Source organism: Micropterus salmoides, unplaced genomic scaffold, assembly GCF_014851395.1.
Source record: "Micropterus salmoides isolate LMB-PRFRI ecotype aquatic unplaced genomic scaffold, ASM1485139v1 Ms_hic_scaffold_9, whole genome shotgun sequence".
NCBI classification, from domain to species: Eukaryota; Metazoa; Chordata; class Actinopteri; order Centrarchiformes; family Centrarchidae; genus Micropterus; species Micropterus salmoides.
In genome coordinates, this window is record NW_024044681.1 from 9610665 (window position 1) to 9624606 (window position 13942).

General features: G+C 38.7%; 1 protein-coding gene across 1 annotated transcript in view; it reads left to right on the forward strand.

Annotated features, from left to right (window-relative positions):
* The first annotated feature begins 1665 nt into the window (after nt 1-1665).
* Nucleotides 1666-13942, forward strand: part of grk6 (G protein-coupled receptor kinase 6) — a 71999-nt gene continuing 59722 nt past the window's right edge. The window contains exons 1-2 of the mRNA XM_038708419.1: nt 1666-1887; nt 12987-13082. Of these exons, the coding sequence (XP_038564347.1) occupies nt 1836-1887; nt 12987-13082 (148 nt within the window). The 5' untranslated portion in view covers nt 1666-1835. The remainder of the gene's footprint in view (nt 1888-12986; nt 13083-13942) is intronic.

Genomic DNA, 13942 nt, shown 5'->3' on the forward strand with positions numbered 1-13942 from the left:
AGATGTTTAAACATCATAACTGTAACATCTTGGTAATGAAAGCAACAGTGACAGGTAGCTTAATTAAGATGATTTTAAATGTCAAAGCAGATTTAAGTTAATTTCAGTCTACCATTAGTTTTTTTTTTAGCATTTGGCTTGTAAACAGTGTTGGGAGGGTTACTTCAAAAATGTAGTAGTAATGTAACCTGATTACTTTTAGTTACTTTTGGATTATTTCGATACCAAATATGCAAATAAAGACGAGAACGTATCAAAGATCCGATGTCTGCTCAGTGTAGTTTTAGAGAAACAAACAATTATAAAGTCTCCCATTCCCATGAAATCAAAATCAATGTTTGAGCGTCTTCATATGATATGCCTTGCACTATTCCTCACCAATATACCTGCATCTGGCCCAAAGGCGTCACTTTGCATTGAAATGTAAGGGCTCAGATTAGGAGTGTGATGATACACTTAACGAGAAGATTTCTATTTCGAAGAAAATATGAAATGCTGAAATATATATAAAGGCAACAACAAGGCAATTCAAAGTGCTTTACATAAAACCCACATCTGCTCCAATTTATGGTGGAAATTTATATAAAAGGAAACAAATAAATTCAGCTAGCAGGGTACAATTCATAAATGTAAAAAAATATAACTTACTTATTTGGGACAATGCACATTTGTTTCTTCTGTACTTAAATTGCATCGCATGTTTTGTTATTGTGCAAATAAAGCTATTTCAAAGCATTTTCATTTGTTATTTGACACTTCTTGGTGCAAGATATTTTCCTGAACATTTTTAACAAATGCTTTCAAAAAGTGATAATGTGAAAGTGAAAATCAGCTATTTCAAAATGTGGTGTGGACATGTCCCTCGTGTCCCCAGTGTAAATGACACCTATGATCTGACCCATCAACGACAAAAACTTTGTTTTGTAAGTAGGGGAAAACGATTTTTAAAATGTTGACCACTCATCCTGCACTGGGGGGAGCCTGTAGCCTATTAATTTAGTGTCCATTGAAAAGCTTTCTCCATTTTTTGACTGCTGAAGCATAGTGTTTGTGGGAGCCGACACTGACTACTGTCCAAAAACACAACTTTATTCACGGATTTTGGTGAAAATGGATCATATTTGATGAAGGAAAAATGTTCTAATTTTCTCTCTGGCAGCATGATTTAGGGAGTTTCCTGATGGACAGATAGCTTTACTTGTTGTCGAACTAACTAACTAGCTGCCTATCACATTTAAGTCATTATTGTTTACTCAATCTCATTTTGTGTCATTATCTCGGAAAAAATAAGTTTCATTATCTTGAGATGTCAAATTTATCCCGTTATTTCAGGAAAACAATACTTGTTATTTCAATAGCCTATAATGAAATAGGCCTAAATAACTTGATATCTTTAGAAAACAAATTAAATTAAAATTTTAAATTTCATTATCATAAAATGTGTGGCCTCTTAGGGCTTCTGTATATTTTAGCTGCTGGCTTCAAAACGAGGCTAGGAAGCCTGAGCAGAGTGAGAGGTCAGTCTGTGATACCGCTCTTAGTCTTTTATTGAATGGTAATTTTGAACCAGAGTGAGATGTCGGCGTTTCCTCCTATCTCTGACAGCTGCTTCAGGGCGGAGAGACGGAGGGAGGTAGGAGGAGGGTAAAGAGGAGAGGAGGGGTGCGGACTGGAGCCGGACGGGACTGTGTGAAAGCAGAAACGGAGGGTTGAATCTTTCCTCCTCGGCTGGGCGGTGGGAGGAGGTGGTGGACGGTGTTTAAAGGGGATAATCTGAGCTTGAAGGTGGAGGACCAGGAGCTCCGGCTGCTGCTGTAACCCCAGACAGCATCAACATGGAGCTGGAGAACATCGTAGCCAACACGGTGCTGCTGAAAGCACGGGAAGGTAAGGATGGAGATGGCGGGTTTGACAGCTCCTCTCTCCCGGTACCTTACCGACACAGCACCGGGATGCCCCCGGACATGGGCGATAGAAACTGTTACTGCACTTCCTCTTGGCCGGTGATCAAGTCCTTTGATGCTGCGGGTCAATACGCACAGGATGTTACCCTCCAAAATACGCGCCGTTCTCTCGAGCGGACAGACCGACGTACGGAACTCAATTTTAAATTCCAGCAATTTAAAGTTTTCTGGCCTATCCGTGAACGTAAAAACGAGCTTTATCATGTATGAACACGGTGGTTAAACTCTTTGGGAAACAGTGGCCAGTTCGGCGTTGGAATTATTTTACTGCGATTAAAAAAAAATCAATGCCTTGCTTGATGACGGTGCCCTGCTCACTATAAACCTTCAGTAACACTGTTGTAACCTAAAAGTCAGGTCAACCACCTCCACAGTGAAGAAACAGAAGACAATGGGGATGCCAAAGCTCGTCAGATACCGTTAAATAGTTTTTAAATGAGTGGGTCCCAGAGACTTTGAGAGTAGCCTATTGTTTGCATTGTGAACGGACACAGTGCCAATAAAATAAATTGCAAGATTATTATAACAAGTTTGGCATCTCTGTGATTAGGTAGCCTACATGGACCGCCAAGTATGCGAGATTCGTTAATTAGGTTTTTCAACTGTCAAATGTCACATCGGGTTTCCCTTGCTGGTGTTGCAGCATCGTCCTCCTGTCGTTTGCGAAACAGGATGTTGAGGCAAAGCAGCTGTGCAGTAGCATACAAGGGTTTGTACTTTGCAGCACAGAATTGCAATGGACGGTTTTAGTCTTTTTTTTGTTCAGAGTTTCAGTCGGTCTGTATTTGCTGTGCAGTCTAGACGCTGATACCTGTGGGCTTCCAACACATACAGGTTTATAGGTCAGCTAAATGCAAATGTTACATCTTTCAAACACTTTTCCTTAAGCTACTGTGCATGAACAACACTCCAGTAATATTTTTAGTACTGAATTGTAAACAGACATCTTATTGTGAGTGCTGGAAACCTCATCAGCGCACTGTAATTGTGATTCCAAACAGGAGACAAAGGTTGTGGTGAGTCACTGACAACATAATACTAATGCCATCTGCAGAGGAACATGAGAAGATGAGTGTCATGATCCCTCGCTGTGAGCTTATCTGCTCAATTCAGCTTATCTGTTGTTGCTTGTAGAAGACCAGGACTCAAGCCTCTGGCACCCATCTGCCCGTCTGAAGTGCCCTTGAGCAAAGCACGATATCTCCTAGCACTAGGCAGGCCCTGACCTCTGACCTCTATGGAGCCCAGGCAAGAGTTTTTTTAATCATTTGTGGACAAAAAGTTTTATATTCGTTAACACATGGCTTATTGGACCCTAGGTGTTAAAACACACATTTGCTAATATGCAAAGACGTTTGATGGAAGTTGTACAACATGCCAGGGCAAAGCAAAGATGATTACGCAGCCAGATAATGCCAGTGTATAAACATACAAGTTAACTGCTCACCCCCCCCATCAAATCAATTGCTTTTTCAGGCCCTAGAAAAAGAGCTTTCCTTTGGGGACACAATTTAAAGTTGGATAAAAGTAATAAATTCCATCACATCGCAATATGTTTAAAATCGCAATAATATCGTATCGTGATAATATCGAATCGTGGGGCCTCTGGGGATTCCCACCCGTATTGTCTTTATATAGACTGGGAGGTTATTCCAGGTTTTTGTGGCGTGAACACAATGCTGCTTCAACGTGTTTTTGTTCTGAGTCTTGGAGAGAGCCCGCTACTATCTGGTGATTGGAAAGAAATGGGCATTTAGGAGGAGGCGTAGATCTAATGAAAGACATCATTACGTTGCATTATGGAAATTGAACCTAGTGTTTTTGGAGCTTGAACCATAGTAGAGACTGAACTAGTTTTTTGTGTAACTTAACTGTAATTTACCGTCTTGAGGGTTCATCATAGAATAAAGTCTAAAAAGTCAGTCAGTGACGTGCCAATGGTATCACTAATGATAGCAGCAGCATGTTTTTCTCAAACCTCGAACAGGTGCTCACAGATAGATGACTATCTATCACAGTTTTGGCTTTTCAGAAAGACTCATTTAAACAAGCTGTTCTCACTCCCAAGTCATCACATATGGACGCGTGGTCAAGACCCCTTGGTGTCAGTTTGTAACGCACTGGGAAGACCCTAAGCGTCATAGGCCAGAGTAAGGAGGCGGTTGGGGTGGATGCATAGGTGTCATTTACACTGGGGACGCTGGGGACATGTCCCCACCACTTTTTGAAGTGGCAGATTTTGTCTCCACCACTTTTTTAAAGCATAACTTGTTAAAAAACATTATGAACTATAGCTTGCAGTTAAATAACAAATGAAAAGGCCTTTGCAATTCAATTAAAATATAGAAGAAACAAATGTGCATTGTCCAAAAAAAGGATGCTGAAAAAAAAAACAAGCTGCTGATTATGAAATGACCCACAAACGTGCAGCACCAGTCAGCAACTTTAACAACTTCTTGACACAGTTTCTTTTTGGCCAAGTTTCGCATTCTCTTCCTGTGAACATGACAAAAGAGGAGGGAAGACTAAATCATGCCTACACATGTGTTGCCTCCGTAGGGACGATATTACATGAGAAACATGTCTGAAAGCAGCACAGAATGACTGAGAGCTACACTGACTTATATTCTGTTATATTTATATATTTTGAAATGTCACCTGCCACCTGAATTTTGTGTTTCCTTTTACATAAATAAAAGCACTTCCACCAAAAATGTGTGCAGAAACTTTCATCAGAATGCAGGAAATTAAGTGTTTAAAGATCAAAATTTCCTGTGGGAGGTCCCCCCCAGAATTAATTATTTAATTTTGAAAGTCTAACCGAATGCTGCATATTCATTTTTGCTAACTTATGTCCAAAAACAACACGAAAGGGGTACACAGGGCATTAAAAAGCTGCGCCAAGGCGTCTTCACCAAGCGTCCATATGTGTGTATGCCTGGTCCAATTCATATTCTTGTTTACTTATGTTTCGATTAGAGATTTCCAGATTTAAAGAAAAAGATATTGCGAGTTTTAGAAAAGATATTGAGTTTTTGTATGTGTGCTTGTGTTTGGACACACCATTTAAAATTTTGTTACTACATCCTGTTGCTTCAATTTGAAGTTGAACTCATTTAACTGCAATTTACCAATACGTCACGTTTCGAAAGCACGGATTTCCGTGCCCATTCATTTCAGTCTTTGGGTTGGAAATCAAATTGCAGAGACTTAAAATTTGCCGGAAAGCCATCTGCAGAGGGAGGAGATGTATCTCTAATCCATCACTATTAACTGTACTTTGCATTACAACCAACTGTACTTCAATATAAGACAAAGATCGTTGTCTCCTCTTTCAACATGACAGTTTAATATTCAAGAGAATGACGTCTGCAAGAAGAAAAACGGGCCTAGAATTGGAACAGAGGCGTTTTTACGTGGTGTTAAAGTTATAGGGTGGAGTTTTCCTTTTAAAGAAAGGAGCAGGAGACAACTTCCCACGCTGATGGCTGCAAATTGCAGGGAGAGAGGAAACAGTTTGAACTTCAATGACCAAAATTCATGTAGTGCGACGCCCAGTACTGCACACTAATGTGAAGGAAAGCAAAGGGATACGAGAGGCAACAGGTGTCATTTTGGAGAACCTATGTTTTGTCTGGGCAGAGATTAGGGCTGCACGATATTTTCTTTTATGCAAGATATATTCCGATATGAAAAAATACAGGAATTTTTACCAGATGACTTTGATTGCTCTATTTGAAGAGAAGAGTCCTAGAATTATTGGGGTGATTTTGTAGGGAAATGCAAGAAAATAAACGTTTAAAAAAAGAAAATAAAAATAGTCTGAAGACTTGTTTAGAATGCAAACCATCCTTTGTTGAGCTTTAATGCAGTAAACATGTTTTTAAAAAATGATAAAAATAAAAGTGCAGTTATACACCAGCGCCCTGAGAAGTTGCTTTTCTTTTTGCAACCAAATCCACTGTTAAGATGCTTTTCTCCTGTTCCCCCCCTTATTTTCAAGTTGTTGGCGACAGCTAACGGGGGCGGGGCCTGCTTTGGTTGCTTAGTAAACTGATGAAGAACAATATTGTGATTGCTGGTTCGCTGTGCACGCAGAACCTGCTTGGACCGATATACATTTGCTGTAAAATTTTTAATCTTGGTGTCAAAACACAAAACTTTGTTGAAAATAACCAGATTAAAGTTAATTGTCATGTTTAATCTTTATAAATAGTAAATTAAATAAATTAGAGATCCATCCCAGAGATGGACTTGTTAACTATGAGTGATAAATTATCATACACTTGTGTCTTTACCGGCTGCCATTTATATTGTATTTATTTTATATTGTTAGGATTTTATTGATACATTTATTGGTTCTGTTCTTTAATCTATAATCTTATTGGTTTGTCATTACTAAATAATTATCTGGAACAACAAATGTATTCTAATGAAACAAAGGTATTTACTTTTTAAGAGCTCGTGTTTTTGAAGCATTTGAAATGTATTTTACTTTACTTCTTAATTATAATTAAAGTTAAGTTGCTTTTATTAGTATTTGTGGCTGGCATGTTCTCAGTTTGTTTTGCTTGTTTCAACTTTGGGCATGTGCCTCTCCACTTTTATGGTTTCAGTTTAAATTCTTCACTGAAGTCTCTCAAGACAAGAACAAGCAATTCAGTTATTAGATTATGAGAAATGGCAGAGGGAACAAAACACAGCTTATTTGATTAAACTACTTTCCTGTAGCTACTTCACAGTAAAAGTCACTTTCTTCCCTGTAATGCTTTTACCCTGAAAAGCAGCCAGAGGAAGTGTAGAGTTTCTCAGGTACTCTGTCGTTTCAATCTGGTTCTTCAGAAGCACCTGTCCTCATATGTGTGGCTTTTTTTAAACTCAACTTTTTAGGAGGGTAAAAAACACTCAGGCAGCTCTTTTTTTTGATGTACGTCAGCGGGGAAACACCTGTAGGTGAGAGTGGATTAGGGGTCCAGTGCAGCAGAAATAGAGTCCTTGTAGACGTCACGATCAGGTGCTCGAAGCACTTCATGACAAAAGGGCTGAGTGCAGCGGGAGGGGGGTATTTTTAGCTCTGAATCAACCGAGACGATACCAAACAAAGTACCAGGTACATTGCTCAAACCATGCAGTGGAGATGGTGCATGACTGGAGGTATATGAGGACTGAAGTCAGTTGGCGTTTTCTGGCCTGCCTGTATGACGCCGCTTCACTCTGCCATGTTCGTTTTGGATGAGGGTGTCCTCTAATCTAATCTGCTGTTCACAGCTGATTAATAAGAAAAATCCAAACTCTACTTCACGCTTTAAAAAATGTTAAGATGCAACATGAAATATACATGATTTATAGTAAACATGCTGATATCTGTTCACAGTTTCCACAAATGGTGATTATTTTGTTGTGGTGTGCCGCACAGCTCTGAAACTATTGGTCATTAATTGATTAGTTGATGCACAGACATTTAAATGACAAATGGATTAGATTCTTACATTATTTATCACGCAAAAGGTTCATTGGTTCTAGCTTCTAACATGTGAGGATTTGCTGCTTTTCTCTTCTTTATATCATTGTAAACTTAATACTTTTGAACAAAACAAGACATATGAATATGTCACCTTGGTTTTTAAGAATTTGGGACGGTATTTTTTCTCTTCATGATATTCTGTTATCAATAAAAATATCAAAAATATTTGTTTAATGCCAACTGTAAAGAACATTTCAGGGGTTTTCTTAGCTCAAAATGAGGCGGAGGTGGTACCATCCTGATCACGTGCACACAAGTGCATGTGTACAGTGCCTTCGACTGGCTCAAGCAAACAGAGTTCTAATAATTAATAATAAAAAGGTGCCCAGTTCAACAGATCAAATACAAGATTAAATCCAGTGTGTTTATTTACAGGTAAGAAACAGCAAGGTGTTTTAAATCAAATATAACATAAAGCTCTTGTTTTCATACACAGTTCAGGATCTTCTTCTTGCAGTGTAGTTATTTCCTGGAATTTTCAGTAGTGGTCCCAGTAATATGTCCCATGACCTGGTTAAGCTCTGTTTGAGACTGAGAACATCAAATACTAACGATGATTTTCGTTGTCGATTAATCTGTTGATTTTTTTTCTGGATCAATCAATTAGTTGTTTGGTCTATAAAATGTCAGAAAATGTTGAAAAATATTGATCTGTGTTTCCCCAAAGCTCAAGATGACGTCCTCAAATATCTTGTTTTGTCCACAACCCAGTGAGGTTCAGTTTACTGTCATAGATGAGGAAAGAAACCAGGAAATGTTCACATTTTGAATTTTTTAAGTTGGCGATAAATTTAATAGTCTACAACTTATCGATTGATCGTTGCAGCTCTAATACTGACAAACTGAATATCTTGAAAAAATATTATTTCCACACCTGCAAATCTACAACTGTTTTTGAAACATTTAAAAGTGAATTTAAAAAAAAAAAGGATTGTATTTTTAAGTAATCCCCTCTCACACTTTGACAAGACACTTTTAATCCCTATAATTATTTATTATTTTGTTGGATTTAAAGTATTTGCTTTTCTCAGTATATGTGTTTAGGGATGAAACGCTTACCGGTTTAATGATAAACCACGGGAACATTTCACTGTCACTGTAAATACTGTCCCGCATCAACTACACTTAGCAACGGTCTCTCAGGCGCAGGCTCAGCATGCAATGTGGGTATGTTTTGGGGTCAATGACAGCATGGTTGAAGGCAGATTTTTCAGCCTGTCTGAAGTCTGGTCGGATTTAAGTTTTTAAAGAAATGCTGAGGGAACCTTGAACGCTGCAATAGGAGGCGACTGAGAACCTTATGAGTCATCTTCGTACCACAACCCGTTACCTTAAAGCGAATGCACTGCGAGCTAACGATTAGCTCAGTGCAACATGTGTGGACTTCAGAAAGAGGGAAGGTGTAATGGGTTGTCTATCTGACCTGCTAACAGCTTGTAAACTGAAGCGCTCGGTGTCACCTACTCTTGTAAAAACACCACACGTTGTTCTGCTGCTGTTTGCGTTGTAAGTGAAAAAGGTAGCTGCTGTTCAAGAGACACACTGATAGCATAAAGGAGCAGCAGTAGATGTGTTTTTCTTTCATTCAGATGGGGTGACATTGTTTTATTAAGGTGGTATCTCATGTCAGGCTGAACCTCAGTGTCACAGACTGTTATTTTGAGCTTAACGAAGGCCATTTAATAACCAACATTGTGTGTGTGTGTGTGGTGGTGGGGGATTTCTTCCTCCTTGCCTAAATGCTAATTGGACAGCTTTCAGTCTAATTATGAAGGTTTATCATTTTGTGGAAAATTTGTGTTTCAGTGCTTTCCTGTCTCACTGGCAGTTTGTCTTGATTTGCATGTCCACTAATGCACAGAACGGACATCAGGGATCTCATTTTCTCTGTTATCAATCAGCTTATTGGTAATTTTGTGGCAGATTTTATCATCTGTTTCCCGGAGACAAACAAAACATCTTGTTTGCATTGTATCTATGACAATAATCCACTTTTATTCGGGCATATCTAAGGAGCAGTATTTGAATAACAAATCCCGAAGCGTGGTATTGACTTTCTCCTCATCAGGACACACGCTGCCGTAACACCAACACTCGTTTGTCAATAAATACATCTACAGCTTCTACACCGTCTTGCACTATTGTTAGATCCTGGAGCTTTAATAAATACACTTTGTGGACTTTTGTTTGCTCTGGGTTTTGCCTCTCAGGCTACATACAGCCTTGCTCCAGGTCCACATCTCAGATTTGTTCATTCAGTTAGGGTTGTGCTGTTCTCACTGATGGCTGTGTCAGAGCTTAGTAGTCCTTCTTCATAGATAGCTAGCTACATGAATGAAAAATAGTGACAGAAAAATGGAGCGTGGACAAGAATGAGCTGTGCCAGAAAAAACAGTTTCATCGACACATTTCTGTGGCCAATCTGAAACTGTCAGCAGAGCTTGCTGTCACATCCACTGTGTGTTTTTTAGGTCAAAAGACACACTTAGTCTGTATTTTAAGTTACAGTTAAGTAGAGCTGAAGGGGTTCTTTGATTTATCCGTCAAATATTACTACAATTAATCAGCAACAAAGTGATTAATCGTTTATTTATCCAGCTAATCTGAGGACTTTATATCATTGTAAACTTAATTTCTTTTGGGTTTTAGACTGCTGAATGACAAAACAAGACATTTAAAGGCAATTCTCTGACTTTGGGAATACTGTGATTAACATTTTTCAATCACCAATCATGAGAATATTCTCCAAAGTAGACAATTTCAGGCTGAGCCGGTAAACGACAACATCAACCTATCATCAAATATCATGTGTCAGTCAACAAAACTATCAGATTTTAAGTCAGTGTAAGTATAATACAGACTTTCTAGTCATTTCATCAGTTTTCATTCAGATTTTTATAATTTACATTTTATTGTGCCCCACTACTTCAGAAACCAAACTATAAACCATTGACAGACAGTAACATCCACCTTGATGAACGCAGCTACCATTTTCGTTTTGTCAGATAAACCGTTCATAAAACACATATTCAGTTCCCAATGACAGAAAACAGAGAGAAGCAGGACATCCTCATATGAAACCGGACAATGTTTTGCATTTTTGATAAATAAGCGATCACTTGATTATCAAACATGTTATGTGAATTTTAGTTTAGTTTTTCTCACTGTTCAGCCACTTCAGGAAGAAAATCAACTTGCAGTGACTTGAAACTCGCTTGAGGTTTTATTGTTGATACGCTGAGCATCGTGTTGGCGCTTGTTCTTGTTACTGCAGTGTGGTGAATGAACATGCTCTTGAAGCTGCATCACTGTGGAGTGTATCACCCCGGCTGTACGAGTCGCTTTGGAGAGCAGCCCCTGCGCTAATGCACAGAGGACAAGTACTTCCTCTGGTTTTTTCTTTGTGCTTTGTTCTGATTGCTCCACTGACGTTCGCTCTTTGTGTTCACTCTGTCTCAAGACACTGTGTATGGCTGCACCCAAACACACAGACATGTACTGCTATACTTGTGAGGACATTTTGTTGACTTAAATTCACTGGAGGCACCATAACTTTCATCTTGTCGTAATTCTAAACCTAATATCAAGTCCCTAAAGCAAATGATTAACCTTGTGGGGACCGCAGATTGGAGGTGAGGCCTCACAATGTAACTTTTGTGAACAGGTTGTTTACACTTCTACTCTGTTACACTTCAAAGACACATTGTACTTGTTAATCCACTGCATTTACATATGATAGCTATAGTTACTACTTACTTTTTAAAGGAAGAATTTACTTAAAAAAACAGTACAAGCCAGTGTTTCCCAACCCTTTTGGCTTGTGACCTACCAAAAAGTCTAGCTGGGGTCCCTTGTCATGTTTCAGATGTCTGTTTTTTATTGTGTGTGAAATACTGGATACTTTAAACTTATTTTGCTTTGTTTTGAGGGGAACTAATAAATCACAAAGACTAGAGAAAGATTAATGCAGATTTGTATAGCGGAACTAACCTTTCGTCTTCTTTCCTGTCCCATTAATCATCTCATGTCCCCTCACATTTATCTTGTGACTGTATAGTTAGGCAACCACTGGACTAAACAAGCTAACTGTGTAGAGCAGTTAAAACCAGCTCCACCTCGAGCCTTTACAACAGTAATATACTATTTACACGTTCATGTTGTCAGAAGTAGCAATCTAATAATGTCATATATAATAATATCAGTATAAAATATAGAATATAACAAATATAACTGCTGAACAAGTACTCTGCTCTGATACTTTAACTATTTTACTAATAGTACTTTTATACTATAGAGAGCGTAGTCCCTCCTCTTCCGATGGGACCTTATTTTGGGAAAAAATATGTACCGTAGTCAACAGCGAGAGACTCCACATTTTTTGAATTGTGCCCTGAATTACACACATGATGTTTGTCAGTATAAAAGATAATTTTTGAAATTCAAGAAAGCTGCAGTGTTTTGTAAAACAGATAAGACTGTTAGCCCTAAAACCTTATTACAAAGAACACAAACCCAAAAGTCGAATATGTGACATCATAACTGTGTCTCTCAATGACTGAAGCTAACGTCACTGGAGCTAACATTAAAGAGCTTCCTTTTGTGGAGTATGCCAGGACCTGTGGAACAAAGCTAAGCTATCTAGCTTGTAGCAAGCAAGCAATGAATGTTAATATGTTGGTGATGTACTGTATATTGTGCGAGACGAGAGATGTTGTTCATTGAGTGGTTTCACACAAAACTAAAAGTTACTTTACTGTTTTATGACAACCTGCAACTTTCATGACTTAAATTATCTTTTAAATTTACAAACATCGTGTGTGTAATTCAGGACGGGATCTAAACATTAGTTGTATTTCGTCGTTTGCATTTTTTGGGATACAGTACTTTCACTACTTTTACTGGTCATTTACAGAGCAACACGTTAACGCTAATGTTGTAGTCAAGACCGCCCAAACCGAGACCAAGTCAACTCCAAGACCAGAGTTTATTGAGACCGAGACAAGACCAAGACTTTTAGGGGCTGAGACCAAGTTGAGACCAAGACCAGTGAAATCAACATAAGCATCTTTATTCAACACTCCTTTTCCATGTTTACCATCACAGGGAGGGGGGACAGTCGTTAACGGGAACAACACATTTTTAATTAGAGTTATTGATTGTATTTGAAGCAATACATTTTACATCTAATCAAAGTTAGGATGTTAACAAATAAGTCAGACAATGAACAAGCAAGTTATTGATATTCCCAAAGTTATGGTCTTGACTGGTCTTGAAATAAAATTCTGAGTCCGAGACTGAGACAAGACCGAGTACAAATGCGGTCGAGTTCGAGATGACACCAAGACCATCAAAAAGTGGTCTTAAGACCGGTCTCGAGTACTACAACAGTGCTGACTTCCAGACCTCTTTTCCACGTCTTTTTCAGACTGCAATATTTGTCACCAAGGCAAACATCCTTATTGTACTGAGTTTTAAACTGAACGTATTTTGTGTTACAGGAGGCGGCGGAAACCGTAAAGGAAAAAGCAAGAAATGGAAGCAGCTGCTGCAGTTCCCACACGTAAGTCTGTGTGAAGAGCTGCGACAAACCACAGGTAAGATTATTGTAGCTGTACAGGGGGACTACTTTTATCTCGCTTGACGTGGTAGTCTGTGTGGTCTTTTAAGTATTAAGTGAGTATCCATTGCAACTTGGTTGTTGCTCTGACCCCATAGGCTAAACAAATCTCTTGTAGCCATCTCCAGACCTCTATATCTTCAAGATCTCCCAGTTAAGGTCTGGAGGAAGGAAAAAAAGTGGGCTAATGAGAGCCTTGTGAGAGCCCTTTTTTTAATGACATGTTGGCTGTTTTGTGGTTGGTAGAGATACGTTCTCCACTGCTTTAGTTTAGTGGTTTCACGTATAAAAGGTCAAATCTGTGGTCAACTGGGTCAGATCATCGTTATGGTAAACGATGGTGTCGTCAGCAAACACATATTAGGGACCAAATGGAACTGCAACTAGTATTTTTGTAGGAAATTCATAATCCCCTTTTCTGTTCTCAGAAGCAGGACAGTGTTCGGTGACGATATAGGCTTTTATTTGTGGGGCAAAAAAAAAAAAAGGGAAGTCACGATTAATCTGATTTAAATTAAGAGTCTACAGCCATGCTAGCAGCTCTGTGTTAAACGCTTACATCACCACTAACATGTTCCCAAAGACAATGCCAACATGCTGATAGTAAGCAGGTACCTCGTTTACCATCTTAGATTAGCATGTTAGCATACTAACAATTGGTAATTAGCAGTAAACAGGCTGTACAGCTGAGGCTAATAAGAATTTAACTGTTTTTTTTTTACTTCTATACTAAAGTACTGAACACATTTAAATGTTGACCTGATGATGGGGCTGGATGTCAGAGGATCATCAAAGTGATTACAGTTCATCCTGAGGGGAACATTAATGTGTGCACTA